Source organism: Cannabis sativa, chromosome 4, assembly GCF_029168945.1.
Source record: "Cannabis sativa cultivar Pink pepper isolate KNU-18-1 chromosome 4, ASM2916894v1, whole genome shotgun sequence".
Lineage (NCBI taxonomy): Eukaryota > Viridiplantae > Streptophyta > Magnoliopsida > Rosales > Cannabaceae > Cannabis > Cannabis sativa.
The window spans coordinates 68198335-68213323 of NC_083604.1; the positions used below are offsets into that span (position 1 = coordinate 68198335).

Sequence of the window (14989 nt, forward strand, 5' to 3'; positions counted from 1 at the left end):
AAATAAGATTTAATTGGTTACTTTTTCATTAAAAAATTTATTTTAAAATTTTACACATATATAAATAATAAAATAATTATTTTAATATGTGAGAAAATATATTTTTTTGTCTCCAAAAAATAACGATTAATATTAAAAGTAACTTTAATGTTTCTTTTTTATTTTTTGTTAATAAAAATAATAAAACTTTAAACTTAATAATATTCAACATATCAAATAATATCATAAATTATTATATTTTTTTTTATTATATTGTATTTTTTTAGTAACTTATGAAGTTGTTTGATAATACTGAATTTTATTTAAGCTTTACTATTATTTACATAATGATTAAAAAAAACTAAAATGTTACTATACTGATTTTGGTTAACATTTCCACGGACAACAAATAAATATATGATTCTTACATATTAAAATAATTAATTTAAAAATTATATTATAATAGTGTAATTTTTGAGACTAAATAATTATTAGTGTGGTAAAAAAAAATTGTTTACACATAAAAAGAAAAAAATGAGAGAGAATTCTTTTCGTATTAAAAGTTAATTACACATATATTAAAGTAATAAATTAATTAAAAGTAATAATAAAAAAAAAATTGATGTGCCTGTTTGAAAATTTTTTTTATTAAAATTTCAAAATACTGATAAAAGTTAAGTAAGAAAAAAAATAAAAAAGAAATGAGGAAAAAACTTTTTATTTATTTATTTTAAGGAAAAAAAGGTAAATCAATCTTTTGTTATTTAATTTTTTTTTTCATAATTATTTGGTTACAAATGAGAGTAGGACAACTAGCAAGTACAACACATGAGTTGATAATGTTGGAGAAGAAATTTGCATTAAAAACGAAATAAGCTGCTTCAATCTAAGAAAGGTGAACATCGGTATGCGTGTGTGCAATTATTAAAAAAACGACATTAATATAGAAGAGGGTATTCATACAATTATTTTTAAATGCACGTATTTCTGTGCAAATATCTCTAAAATTTAGTGTACCGATGCATCTATTTTATATTTTTGACATCCAGATATATTCAATTGTAATTTTCTTATATAACATTGTGCATCATAATTATTTAAGACATCTTGTAATTTTTTAAGAAATTTAAAATAATTTAATGCGTCAAAATAAAAGCATTCCATCCTTTAACCCTTTAACTATGTAATTAAGGGTTTTTTTTTTTTTTTTGGAGAAATATACCAAGCAATAAAGCGAGATGAACAGGTGGTTCTGTTAAAACAAGTGAAGAATTCAGAAGTAAGGAATATCATACCCTTAAGAGCACAAAGGGCAGCCACACCCAAAATCATTTGAATAATATTAGGAAGTAATTGGATCATGAAAACTCCTATAAGAGAAAGAATGTAGGCCAATAAAAGTGGAATGGGAAAGCACAAGAGCTCCATGTGTTTTCGGCTAACTAGAGTTTTGCCATTTGACATTTCAAGATCTTCCAGACCTTTCGATAGTTCATTTTTTGTCAACATACGAAAAGTAATTCCTTCAAGAACTGGTACTTAGAGTATATGTCATTATAAGCAGATTCATAATTAGGGAGAAAATTTGAGCCAATTAAGGGAGAAGCTTTCTTAGTAATTGATTTAAATTTACCTTTAGTGTTTCTTGAGGTAATGATTGAAGAATAGAAGAAGGAAAATAGGAAGTAGGAAGGAAAACAAAGCAAGAAGGTGCTTGTAGAGAAAGGACAAAGAATGGAGGAAAAGTCAGAGATAGTCGAAAATATCAAGCTACCAAAACTAATAAATTTCTTTTTAAATAAATATCAGTGGTTTAAATTCAAAATTAAAAATTAGTATATCAAAAAGGCGGGGAAAGTTCCCAAAAATTTGAAACGGTTACTTCATTAAATGGATTATGGCCTATTATGACACTTGTGAATAATTTTAAGTAACCAGTTCCATAATATCTGACCTCAAACTAAAGAAGTCACAAGCTCAAAAATTATAGAACCGATGGAAAATTGTAAAGGATAAAAATAATTCATGAGATATAAAAGTAATTTTGTTCTTATAATAACAACAGAACTAATAAGGTGATGTGACTGGAAAAAATATAAAACACACCGTTTCATTAAAAGGAAAAGTTAAGTAGCGGGTTAGAGCTCAAAGAGCATATCAAAGCTTGGATATCAAGAGGAACAGAGCTTAAAGAGCATAACAAAAAAGGAAGAGCGCGAGGAAATAAGAAAAGTGAGTTCGCGCGAGGAAATAAGAAGACTGAGTTCGTGCGAATCAAATGGAACAAAGGAAGAGAGTAGTTCCACATTTACTCTAGCCTATAAATTGGGGACCCTATTAGGGGTGTTCATCCGATCCAATCCGCACTTTTTTGGTCAAACAACATCCAATCCGCACTAAGTGTGGATTTCATATTTTGGATCCAATCTGATCCGCATAACAGTTTAAATCCAATCCAATCCGTAATAGTGCGGATTGGATTGGTTATTTTGGATCGGTTATTTTTTTTAAAGATAAATTATTTAATATTTCATAGAAAAAAATTAAAAAAAAAAAGACTATTGTATTTTAATCTCCAATAATAATCAATTTCCATCTCCATTTATATATAAATCAAACCAATACATATGTGTCAATATATATGTTCTCATCTTTAGATTTACACTAAAATATATATGTATTCATTATTAAAATAAATAAGTTAGTATATATATTTAAATTTATGTGTACGTGTTTATGTGAATAAAGAATAATTTTTTTGGTATTTTTTATTATAAAACAAATAAAATACATCAACTCAATATATTACTAAAAAAGATTAAGAAATTATAAGTTTGTGTCTTTTTTTTTCAATAATATATTATTAAAAAATATATATAATTAAGTGCGGATTGGATTGGATCGGTTACTTTTTTAGGCTAAACAACATCCAATCCGCACAAGTGCGGATTTAAGATTTTTCAATCCAATCCAATCCGCGCAAGTGCGAATATCCGCATTTTGCGGATTGGATTGGATTGGATCGTGTGGATTGGATTGGATCGGATACTTAGTGAACACCCCTAGACCCTATCATTCAAAAATGATTGTAGGTTCTTGATCATACCACACCAGTCAAAATTCTGTAAGAATACATCTTCGACATACTCATTAGCTCGAGAGCAAGGGACACAAAGAAGAATTATTCGAAACCTTAGAGAAATTATGTAAACTAACATAGTTAAGTATAAGTTCTGGGATTAATCATGATGTATGAATTTCGAAAAATTACTCTTGCTACTTTGAAAAATACCACAAATACAGAGGGCAGCTCAAAAAACATTTCAATGGTGGGTACTGGTGTCCAGGCCCACCAATCATTATGAATACTCTAAGTTGGAATTGCCGTGGGCTTGGGAACCCACGGGCCCAACAATTCGTGGTGGACATTTGTTGTCAAAAGAAACCCAAATTTGTATTTTTATGTGAAACTCTTTGTTCAAAGGAAGTTGTGGACCGAATAAAAAATAGATTGGGCTTTGATTCTTGTTTTACTGTTGAGGCTATTGGGCGGTCTGGTGGGCTAGCCTTTTTCTGGAAAAACGCAGATGAAGCCCGACTGTTGGGATATTCTCAGAATCATATTGACTTTGAGATCACGATTTCTGGTACGACACCTTGGCGCCTCACCGGTTTCTATGGTGAACCAAACCGATCGTTACGCTCACGGACGTGGACTCTCCTTCGAACCCTCTTCTCTGAATCGCACCTTCCTTGGTGCTTAATTGGGGACTTCAACAACATTGGTAACCAAGCAGAAAAACGAGGAGGCCGTGCTTATCCTTCTGCGTTAATCACCGGTTTCCAATCAGTTCTCCACGACTGTTCCCTACATGACCTGGAGCTTCGCGGATATCCTTTTACATGGGAACGAGGCCGTGCGTCTGGCAACTTGGTAGAGATAAGGCTTGACAAAGCCTTAGTTTCTCAACGATGGCTCGATCTCTTCCATCAGGTAACCTTGACCAATCTCTCTGTTTCATCTTCGGATCACACTCCTATTTTTTTGGAATTTCATGACAGCCCCCACCGTGATAATGTTTTCCATTTTCGGTTTGAAAATTCCTGGTGCCGTGAACCCATGTGTGCTCAGATTGTGAAATCCTGTTGGGAAAATAATAGTCACCTTACTCTGCTTGAAAAGATTAATCTGTGTAGTTCTCAATTGGAAAAGTGGGGGAAAACTCTTACTGGAAATTTTAAAAGTCGCCTAGTCAAAAGCAAGAAAAAGATGGCTGCTCTGAAACTTTCAGGCATTGATAACTGTGATCAGGATTATGCAACTGAGAAAAATAATTACTTTGAGATCCTTGCTCAGCAGGAAATTTACTGGAAGCAGAGATCCAAGCAGTTTTGGTTAAATGCGGGAGACAAGAACAGCAAGTACTTTCATGCCACTGCAAGTTCACGAAAAAGGAACAACCAGATTTACCAGCTGCAAAAACCGAATGGAGAGTGGTCCGGTTGGGACAATGGTCTGAACGAGGTAATATCTGACTATTTTATTAATTTGTTCACATCCAATGGCACTCTTCAAAATACTGTTGCCAATGATATTCGGTGTAGCATTGATGAAGCTCAAAATAATATCTTATTACAACCTGTTACTCCTGATGAAGTTCGACATGCTCTCTTTCAAATGCATCCTGATAAGGCCCCTGGACCCGATGGCATGGGGCCAGGCTTTTATCAAAAACACTGGGATGTGGTCGGCCCGGATATAGTAAATATGGTCACTGATTTTTTTGCTTCTGGTGTCATTCCTACTGATCTGAATATCACAAATCTTGTACTGATCCCCAAGAAGAAAAATTTTGTCTCCATGAGTGATATGAGACCGATAGCTCTTTGTAATGTGTTATACAAAGTGCTCTCTAAGGTCATTGCCAACCGTATGAGAGGTATTATTGATCAGATTATCTCTGTGAATCAGAGTGCTTTTATCGCTGGTAGACTTATCTCTGATAATGTGATGATTGCTTTTGAGGTGATGCACTATTTGAAGCGAAAAACAAAAGGCAAGCAGGGGTTTATGGCACTTAAACTTGATATGAGCAAAGCATACGACCGGGTTGAGTGGAACTATCTTCATGCAGTTATGTCTCATATGGGATTTCATTCGAAGTGGATAGAGCTTGTTATGTCCTGTATTACCTCGGTCAGCTATAAGGTAATCCATGGTGGTCATGTTGTTGGTCCTATTACTCCATCTCGCGGTATTCGGCAAGGTGACCCACTTTCCACTTATCTATTCATCATGTGTGCTGAAGGACTTACGGCGCTTATTAATAAGTTTGAAGCAAGACGGGCTATTCAAGGATGTAAGGTGGCTCGCGGTGCCCCTTCTATCACTCACATGCTTTTTGCCGATGACAGTTATCTCTTTTGCCAAGCCACTACAGAAGCTGCTACGAGTGTAAACTCCCTCCTTCATATGTTCCAATTGGCTTCTGGGCAGCAAGTAAATTTTTCTAAGTCATCGATCTTCTTTAGCCCTAACACCACTGTGCAACATCGTTCTAGTATTTGTTCTGTGCTTGGGATGGTTGAAGCCTCAGAGGGCAGTCTGTATCTTGGCTTACCTAACATTATTGGTCGAAACAAGAACTCTATTCTCGGCTTCTTAAAGAATAAGGTCATGTCTCGTATTAATAGTTGGGATGGTAAATTTTTATCTCGAGCTGGCAAGGAAATTCTTCTCAAGACTGTGATCCAATCTTTGCCAACATATGCTATGAGTGTCTTCCTAATTCCTCTTGGCATTTGTGAGGATATTGAGAAACTTATGGCTAGTTTTTGGTGGAAGACAAGCTCAAGCAAGGGTCGTGGTATTATATGGATGTCCTGGGAAAGAATGGCGACTCCAAAACTAGAAGGCGGTATGGGATTCCGACATCTTCATGATTTTAATATTGCTATGCTTGCTAAGCAAGGCTGGAGACTCTTGTGCCAACCTGACTCTTTGGTGGGGCAAATTTTTAGAGCCAAATATTTTCCTACCACTGATTATCTCTCAGCCGAATTGGGAAATAATCCCAGCTTTGTCTGGCGTAGTATCTGGGCCGCTCAAAAGGTGGTCCGTCAAGGGGCTGTTCGTATCATTGGAGATGGAGAAACTACCAGAATTCTTTCAAATCCATGGCTTCCTGATCCGGACAATAGACTTGTTACTTCAACTCATCCAGCTCTCTTGAATAATAATGTGAGTTCTCTCCTCTCTGTGAGTACTCGTAGCTGGGATTCAAATATCATCGATGATCTGTTCAATAATCGGGATGCTAGCTTGATACTTGGTCTTCCTTTGTCTCCTAATGTTGACTCTGATTTTTGGTCATGGTCAGGAGACCATACTGGGCTTTTCTCTGTTAAAACTGCCTATCTCCTGCTGCAGAAAAATAAACCACGGCATCCAAGACCTGATAATTCTGGATTTTGGCGTAAACTGTGGCAATTGAAGATCCCGCCTAAAGTTAAGAATCTGTTATGTCGTGCTGTTACTGGTTGTCTTCCCACTTGTCTTCAATTGGTGACAAAACATGTAAGTATCTCTGCAATCTGCCCTGTTTGTACTGATCAAGCTGAGTCTACTGTCCATGCTCTTCTCACATGCCCCTTTGCTATGTCATGTTGGCGTACCCTTGGTATCACTTATGACCCGGTACATCCATTATCTTTTGGTGGCTGGTTTGAGAAAGCTCTTATGAACCTTGATGAGGAGATTGCTCCACAAGCTGCTATGTTGTGTTGGGCAATTTGGAAGGCCCGAAATCTTGTTGTATGGAAAAATAAAGTATCCTCAAGAACCGAAGTGATTGCATCAGCTCGAATAACTCTTGATCATTGGCGTAACGCTCAAGATAACACTTCCTTATCTTCTCTATTTTTGGATAATAGAGGAGATGGAGCTGAGCGCTGGACTACACCTGAAGCAAATAAAATCAAGATAAATGTTGATGCTGCACTCTTTCCACGGGATAACTCTTATGGTTTTGGGATAGTTGCTCGGGATAGCCTCGGTAAGCTTGTTGAGGCTAAATCATGCTACTTCAGAGGTACTTATGATGCGGAAGTTGTTGAAGCAATAGGAGTCAAAGAAGCTCTCAGCTGGATTAAAAGTAAGAATTGGTCTGATGTTGAGATTGAGACTGATAGTATGCTCACTGTGCAAGGCATTCGTAGTAACCAATCCTTAAATTCTATTTTTGGCTTGATTATTCATGACTGTCAAGTTTTATTTTCTTCTCTAAATAATGTTAAGCTTTGCTTTATTAGACGATCAGCAAACCGAGTTGCCCATGTTGTGGCTAGGCACTCTTGTTTTCTCTCTAGTCGTAGCATTTTTGAGTATAATGCTTGGGACGAGTTACACTCCCTTTTGTATTCTGAATGCTAATTATTCAATGATGTTACTATTTCATTTTCAAAAAAAAAAAAAAAAAATTCAGCATTAACACTATAATATACACAATCATACAAATGAAATTGAGATTATAAATATTTAATTATAAAAAATATGTAAGGTGCTGGGTGCACTTATATATTTGTTTCTGTAAATAATAAATTACACTGGCCAAACGGCACTACTAGTTTGCTTGCAAGATTAGTTAGTTAGTTACGTTTTTTTTTTTGGCAAAACAGAAGAAAAAAAGAGAAATAGATTGTATTTTATTTGAATAAAGATTGTATTTTTAAGTTTGAAAAGGAATAAAGATTGCATTAAGTTAAACCACTAAAAAGAAAAAGAAAAGGAAAATAGATTAGTTAGAGTAAGTTTTTGTATTAAAACATATATAGTTAGCTGAAGTCGAAGGTGCCAACCTGACGAGAGTCCACACCAGACCAAAACTCTTTATTGTTTTATGTAAAATTTCTAGGGCAATTGCAAGTGCAGATCGTTGATCATTGAGATTATTGATTGAATGGCTCGGGCCGGAGGAATAACCAATGCCGTAAATGTAGGGATAGCAGTTCAAGCCGATTGGGAGAATCGCGAGTTCATCTCTCATATTTCCCTCAACGTTCGCCGCCTCTTCGATTTCCTTGTTCAATTTGGTATATAATCTAATTTCCCCCTTTTTGTTTTCAATCTAAAGGTTTTTCTTTCTGTAATACAATTGCCCCAAATCAATATTATATAAATATATATATATTTATATATATATTTATGTTTATGTCTTTATGTGTTTTTTCTTTTGGGGGCTGTCAGAGGCTACGACTAAGAGCAAATTGGCTACATTGAATGAAAAGCTTGATACTTTGGAACGTAGACTCGAACTTCTTGAAGTCCAAGTGGGTACAGCCTCAGCTAACCCTTCTCTTTTTTCAAATTAATCCACTTTTCCTCTTGTTGTCTCATTTCTATTGATATTTGTAAACCCAGTTTGGAAGTATTGTTGTATTTTTTTTTCTTCTTTTTTGTTTGTTTGTTAAATCATTGGATTTGTAATGTCTTAGCTACTGTCTTGTCTGCATATATTTAATAATAAATAAGCTGGCGTTCGTTTCATGGTATTTGCTGATCCATTTTATGTTCTTTCATTTACGATTATTTCTTTTCACAAACTGCCCACTTTGACTTTTTTCCTTTCCATTGTTTTACAATAGTTACTGATCATGTCGTACCCAACTTTCACAAATCACAATTACATTCCTGCCTAATTATGAGCAAGTAAGAAAAAGGACCCATGATTTGCTTTATGAGATATGGGATTCGAAATCTCTTAAGAGTTTTCAGTGTTGGTTCGATTCCACTGGGGAGCATATCCAATAATCTGACCTCTAATAATGTGTTAGTGTGTTATGATTTTATTTCTCATGGGAACCTTAATGTAGCATGCTACAGTGTCTTGATTAGCGTAAATGAAGTAATTAAAAAAGACTGTTACATTCTGAAGTGAATTTTCATTGTTTTTTGGTTGATCGTGGAATTGGCTTCATAGTTCTAGAGCTAAACGCAATCTTCTTCGTTTAGATTAGTCACATTTTTCTCCGGATAATACACAATTCAGAGGCTTTAGCTTTAATTATAGACACTTCACACTTGTATTGGTTTTGGATTCTGGTATAATAGTGCAAAACCAAACCCCATTCATCATGATTCAGAATGTAAATTGCTCGAGTGAATAATGGAATAATATAAATAAGAAGAAAAATCAACAATGGAGAGAAGTTTTACAAAAAGATCCTCATTTCATTGTCAATTCAAGGCTCATTACAGCAGTTATTACAATTTTTATCATCTTGGCTCTGGAGGAGGCAAGGCTTGTAAAGTAGGTGAAGCTTCTGTTGGAGTGGATGGTGGTATTACAATTCTCTTGTCCAAGACTATGGAAGCCGAGCTCTCAATTGACCTCATATATTCTGATGCATTGTTTTCTATGATCAAAGCATCCTCAAGTTCACGAACGATGTCAGCCATGCAAGGTCGATAAGTAGAGTAGGGCTCAGTGCATAACAATGCCACCTCTACCACTCTCCACATAGCTTCCGCATGGTAACCTCCCTTTATGCTTGGATCCACAATTTCATCGACGTTTGATTCCCTTGCATGTTGTTTAGCCTGCAAACATAGGTGTTGTTTTCAGTCTTAGTATTTGTATTTATTATTCAGTCAAGTTGACTCAAATAACAAGTCTAGCTTTTTAAACACTGATGATTTCTTCTTGTTAACAGGTGAAATGGCAAGAACCTCACAAATGAAAGAACTTTACAATATGGTGAGTTTCAGAAATTTATGAAGTTGATTATTCATACCCATTCAACCAGACTCCACTCACTCCGCGGCCTGCGTATGTTGAGTGGCTCCCTACCACTTATGATTTCAAGTAGCACAACACCGAAGCTAAAGACATCGCTTTTGTCAGATAAATGATGGGTTGTATAGTACCTGAAAGCATTAGAGTATCAATTTGAGCAATTTTTGGCCATGTTGTCAAGTTTTCATGTATGACAACAAAAGGTTGCAGTTTTTTTCAAAGAACAAAGGTTGCAGTTTTTTTCTTTTTATAAAATAAGGCAGCAATATTTTTTATGAGAGGAAATGAAAAGGTTTCAGAAACTTTCTTCCTGGAGTTAGATTAACAAAAGGGAAGGAAAACTACATAGCGAAAAATGAGCTGAAGAAAAATCATACTCTGGGTCCAAATATCCGGCAGTTCCTCTAACTTCCAAGGAAACGACACTGTCACCTTCTTGAGGAGCATATTTTGAGAAACCAAAATCAGCAACTTTGGCGTTCATGCTTTGATCTAAAAGTATGTTACTTGATTTCACATCCCTATGTATAACGCAGCCGGCATATGTGTGAAGATAAGTTAATCCTGCAGATTCATATGAAAGAATTCTTCAAACCTCAATACCCCATTTCATCAGCCATTTTAATGGAAAATTGTTAAATGGGACAAGCCAATATCAAATATAGAAATCTTGCCTCGTGCAGCACCAAGAGCGATCGAAAGTCTTATTGGCCAGTCCAGCTTTTTTCTTCTTGCTGATGCTTCTCCTGTTAAGAAAGCAAGTCTTTTCTGTCAAAAACAGATGTCCATGCACAGAGGAAGAGATAAGAAAGGTGGGTGTGGAATGTACCATAGAGACGATCTTGGAGGGAGCCATTAGACATGAATGGATAAACAAGAATTTGTTGATCATTTTCACTACAATAGCCAAGTAGAGGCACCAGATTGTCATGGAATATAGTTGAAAGAAGATTTAGCTGTTGAAAGAATCAGAAGGAAATGTTTCAAAAATGGTTGAGTGACAATTGGTGATAACAATTAAATGCTTTACATAAAACTCATGGAAACTTGTCTCAGAAAGATGTGATACCTCATTCTCGAATTCTCGAGTTCCTTGAGTTGAAGTCGCTGATCGGACTTTAACTGCCACATTCTGCCCATCAGGAAGAGTGCCACGATAAACAGAACCAAAGCCACCTTCTCCAATGGAAGTTCTGTAATTTTGGGTGGCAGCTTCTATGTTGGCCAGACTAAATGTTTGTATGGATATTGACTTTGCCTTGGTCTCGTCTATGATAGGTAACGAGAATATCAGGCCTTTAGTTTCTGCAGGTTCAAGAATTTTTCACTAATCAATTTAAATATGCTAGAAACTGATCTGAACAAACACAAACATATAGATTTAGCAGCATTATCAAGCTTTAAATTGATTTAGTGCACTCACTCTTTGATGTTGGTCCTTTAAATCGTTTGCCATTGAATACTCCCTGAGGCATCAATTTTTTCTTGTAATAGCAAAAGAAGATGATACCAGCTGCAACAGTCAATAGAATAGTTCCACCTGCAACAGAGCCTATGATGATACTTCGGTTTGCTGCTGCTTCTTCTTCACTGGTAGAGATGCAAATTCCAGACCTGATATTTTAAATTTTGGATTATGTTATATATATGTATATATATATATATGTATGTATGTGATTATTTGATAAGTGCTTGTGACAATGTTTCATACCATGTGTCAAGTTTTGAGCTGTTGAAGCCAGATGTATCTCCTTGGACAATATTTTGGTTACAGCCAATATATCTAGAATCAAACAGGTTTTTAGTTGCTATACACTTGATTATTTTCATTTGCATACGCCATAAGTTGATATAAATTAATAGGGACTTCACTAACTTACAGCATTTCCAAATGTGGCAGCATTAAAAGAGATTTGGGAAATGGCCCACTAAGATCATTGCTCCGTAAATCTCTAATAGGAAAATGTAAATCAATCATGAGATGAGAAATGAAACAGTCAATACTTGTTTGAAACATGTAATTGCAAATCAATATAAAGAGCAATTTAAAGTAAAAGGTTTTTACAAAAGCTTGTTTGAATAATATTCCCCTGAGAGGAGATCTATCACTAGCTATTGAATTAATAGTTACATAACTTTTATTCAGAACTCTGTGCATATGGTGAATGTTCTTAAAGCTATTTGTTAAAGTGCAATAAAGTTGTAGAATTGAAAAGAGAAATTACACTAATGTCAACATGGAGGAAGAAGGAAAGACTGGAATTTCACCAGTGAAACCATTGTGGCTTAGATTCCTACACATCACACAAAAAATGTAGTACAACTTTGAGTTAGAGGGTAGAGATAGATTTAGTCAAATTACCACATCAATACTTAACACCACAAAATGAAATTACTTCTTTGTTACCGTACAGGGTGTTTAAGTTGGCCAACATAGTAATATTTGGAGGAATTGGTCCATTAAGATTCATTGACGAGAGGTTCCTGAAAAATGTAGCATAGATGAAGAAAAACAAAAACTTCAGAAGCAATAACCTAAATGAACCAAGTCTCTTAAATACCACAAAAAAAAATGATAAACATGACCACATTCAATATTGATACAAACTAAGAAAGACTTACAGTTTGGTTATGAGTGTGGAACCATTCATGGTTCCACAAGTCAGGCCTTCCCAGGGACTTGGACGACATGGGTCTCCAGTCCAACTATCCAAAACTTTGTTGTGCTGATTAGAAACCAACAACTCACGTTTGACATCCAAAATCACATTCACTAAAAGAAAGAGAGTTAAATTCAGTGAGTGAAAGTCAAATTGAGAGGTTTAGGAATGGAACAACTTATCAAAATTTGAGCTCACCATCATTTGGATTGGTTTCTTGTTCCCAATGGAACACCTGAAAGATCTCATAAGCATTACAAATGGGTCCTAAACTTGATCCAGAGGCCTTTACCAAGGTCACATTAAGAAACCCATTTGCGTTGACATCAAAACTAAGCTCCTTGTAGTTGGAGCCATTACCCAATATATCAAATCTAGTTTCCTTTTCCTCACTGTTTATGAATATATCAAACAGCCTTGTACCAGGCTGAACTGTCTGATTGAGTTCAAGAAAGTAGAGAATCACACGGTACATGGAATCGTCTGCGTCGAGGTCATTTTCGGTGAACTCCAATCGATTGGGATTAGCTAAGGTTGTTTGCAACACTTGTAAAGGTACTTCTACATTACCTTTGTAGTTCACAACTTTGGCATCAGCCACTTGGTTTGGCTTGCTTGTTGGGTCAGAACCTGGCTCTGATTTCCAAATTCTATCACTTGGATCAGTTGGGTATCTGAAATTAATCACAACTTGTTTAGTGCAGAGTTATGTTAAAGTAAACTTTATCAACTGACATTAATGGTTAATAGGTTTGAATAAAAATAGAAAAACATACCTTATGATGTCTCCTTCTTGACTCCCCAAGTCAACTCTCTTGACCACTTTTAGAACTTTAAATGATAACCCTTGTAAATATTCCAAACCTTTCAATTCCCTCAATTCAAGCTGAGAAATATAAGGGGATCCCACTTTTTTCACTAAGCAAAAGTCTATGTACCTCTTAGTAGCTCTAAAAACCCCCTCAACAACCTCCAACTCTTTTGGAAAATTTACTTGACTAATATTAGTAACACCAACTAATATGGAAAAGGATTGTTTTAAAACTGTATCACCATTGTATAAAAATGTACCCCTTATGAGATAATCTTGACCCTTTATTGTTTCAAGGCTATAACATCTTTTCCCTGAAAAGTCTATGTTGAATATTCGAGTTTCATCATAGCCAGTTGCCTTGGTTATTTTTTGGCAACCAGTCTTATCAGGGAACCAATTGTAATCTGATTCCCACCTTATGTTGGTTTGAGTATCAGTATAATTGTCTTTACAGCATGCTAGGCTGATAAACCCTGCATTGAAAGTAACACATTTATGGCTAAATTAAACTGTCTCTATTTTAGACAGCTGAAAAATGTAATTCTATACAAATATGCATTTATTAAAGTGACTTGTAAAAAGAGGATCTTGCTAATTCATGAGGCAATCCTTTATTTTCTTTTGTTTAATTATGAGTATTACTGAGTTTGTATAGGTACCAGTTTTGAACTGATGATATATGTAGAATCTGAAACACACAAATTCAATCAATCTGAAATTGATACAATTTTAACCTAATTCATCAACAATTATATCAATGTTTATGTATATATCTTGATCCTTGATAATCTAGTAAAAAAAATAAAAATTCTCTTTATAATCATGGCTTACCTTCTTGGGCAGAAGTTGATTGAGGTAGAAGGAAGAATAAGCAGATGAGAAAACAATGAAATACCAAGCTTGAAACCCAATTGTTGACCAACTTTTCCATCATCTTCTTAACTTCTCCATTTGGTCCTCATAACCAAGCTCAAAACCAAAGTCTTTTCATTCTCATTTTCTTCTCTATTTTTGCTAGGACAACTCTGCCTTAACCAAATTCTGATATTTTCCTAGAAAGACACATGAAATATTTTTATATATATAAGAATGAAAATAAAAGGCACCTTGTTTAACTCAAAAGAACATATTAGAACATGTCCCCCAAGATTAATCAGGATCTTGAAATCTTCAAGGACAAGAAAACATCAAAAGGGTATTATTATAGAAATTGTGGAAAAGAAAAAGATTTGATAAATTGGGTTTGACTTATATCATGGAGAGTACAGTAATACATGCAAGGAGGAAGGGAGACTACTTGAATTAGAATATTAATTAGTATGAAGTTATTTTAATTAATTTCAAAGATAAATTTTAAACAACTAATTAAACTATTACTTGCACTGTTGCACATATATATATATATATATATATAAAATCAATTTATAGGTAGTCTTTAAAAAAAATTAAAAAAGAAATTAATCAATACTCACGTAGTGTTTTTGGTTGTGGTGGTGGTTGTTTGATTAGTTATAATATTTTAAGCTAATAATATGGTATAAAATGAATAGGGTGAAGCAGGGTCTACTTTCGTCTCCTTCTTCGTCTCTTATTGATACAAATATGAATGAAACATCGATTATTATTTGATTTTTTTTTGAACTGATTATGATTATTATTTGAATTTGGTGTCATTATTCCTAACCAATTTATTAGTTTTAGGCTAGCCTCAATATTTCAATTAATCTTTCAAAACCTATATA

General features: G+C 34.7%; 2 protein-coding genes and 1 long non-coding RNA gene across 3 annotated transcripts; 2 read left to right on the top strand and 1 right to left on the bottom strand.

The window, feature by feature from the left end:
• The first annotated feature begins 7619 nt into the window (after nt 1-7619).
• LOC133037340 (protein BRICK 1) lies at nt 7620-8529 on the top strand. Its single transcript, XM_061114386.1, has 2 exons — nt 7620-8070; nt 8225-8529. The coding sequence occupies exons 1-2, from the start codon at nt 7938-7940 to the stop codon at nt 8347-8349; spliced, it is 258 nt and encodes an 85-aa protein (XP_060970369.1). The 5' UTR covers nt 7620-7937; the 3' UTR covers nt 8350-8529.
• Nucleotides 8530-9128: 599 nt separating this feature from the next.
• LOC133037335 (nodulation receptor kinase-like) lies at nt 9129-14672 on the bottom strand. Its single transcript, XM_061114379.1, has 15 exons — nt 14079-14672; nt 13210-13720; nt 12632-13107; nt 12396-12546; nt 12186-12257; nt 11999-12067; nt 11654-11725; nt 11485-11556; nt 11197-11387; nt 10843-11078; nt 10603-10729; nt 10448-10519; nt 10151-10337; nt 9772-9904; nt 9129-9577 (listed from the first exon to the last, which is right to left on the bottom strand). Exons 1-15 carry the CDS (start codon nt 14179-14181, stop codon nt 9254-9256), a joined length of 2796 nt encoding a protein of 931 aa, XP_060970362.1. The 5' UTR covers nt 14182-14672; the 3' UTR covers nt 9129-9253.
• On the top strand, nt 10918-11584 carry LOC133037341 (uncharacterized). The gene is made up of 2 exons (XR_009687436.1): nt 10918-11051; nt 11268-11584. It is a non-coding gene; the product is annotated as an uncharacterized LOC133037341 (long non-coding RNA).
• Nucleotides 14673-14989: the final 317 nt, after the last annotated feature.

What these genes read in the sequence shown, in the direction of transcription:
- LOC133037335 (XM_061114379.1), bottom strand. Translation starts at nt 14,181, where the DNA reads ATGATGGAAAAGTTGGTCAACAATTGGGTTTCAAGCTTGGTATTTCAT. An exon ending in CTGCCACATTTGGAAATGCT is followed by an intron (nt 11,557 to 11,653) that starts GTAAGTTAGTGA and finishes GTTTGATTCTAG; the next exon opens with ATATATTGGCTGTAACCAAA. An exon ending in GCCGGATATTTGGACCCAGA is followed by an intron (nt 9,905 to 10,150) that starts GTATGATTTTTC and finishes TAATGCTTTCAG; the next exon opens with GTACTATACAACCCATCATT.
- LOC133037340 (XM_061114386.1), top strand. Translation starts at nt 7,938, where the DNA reads ATGGCTCGGGCCGGAGGAATAACCAATGCCGTAAATGTAGGGATAGCA. An exon ending in CGATTTCCTTGTTCAATTTG is followed by an intron (nt 8,071 to 8,224) that starts GTATATAATCTA and finishes GGGGGCTGTCAG; the next exon opens with AGGCTACGACTAAGAGCAAA.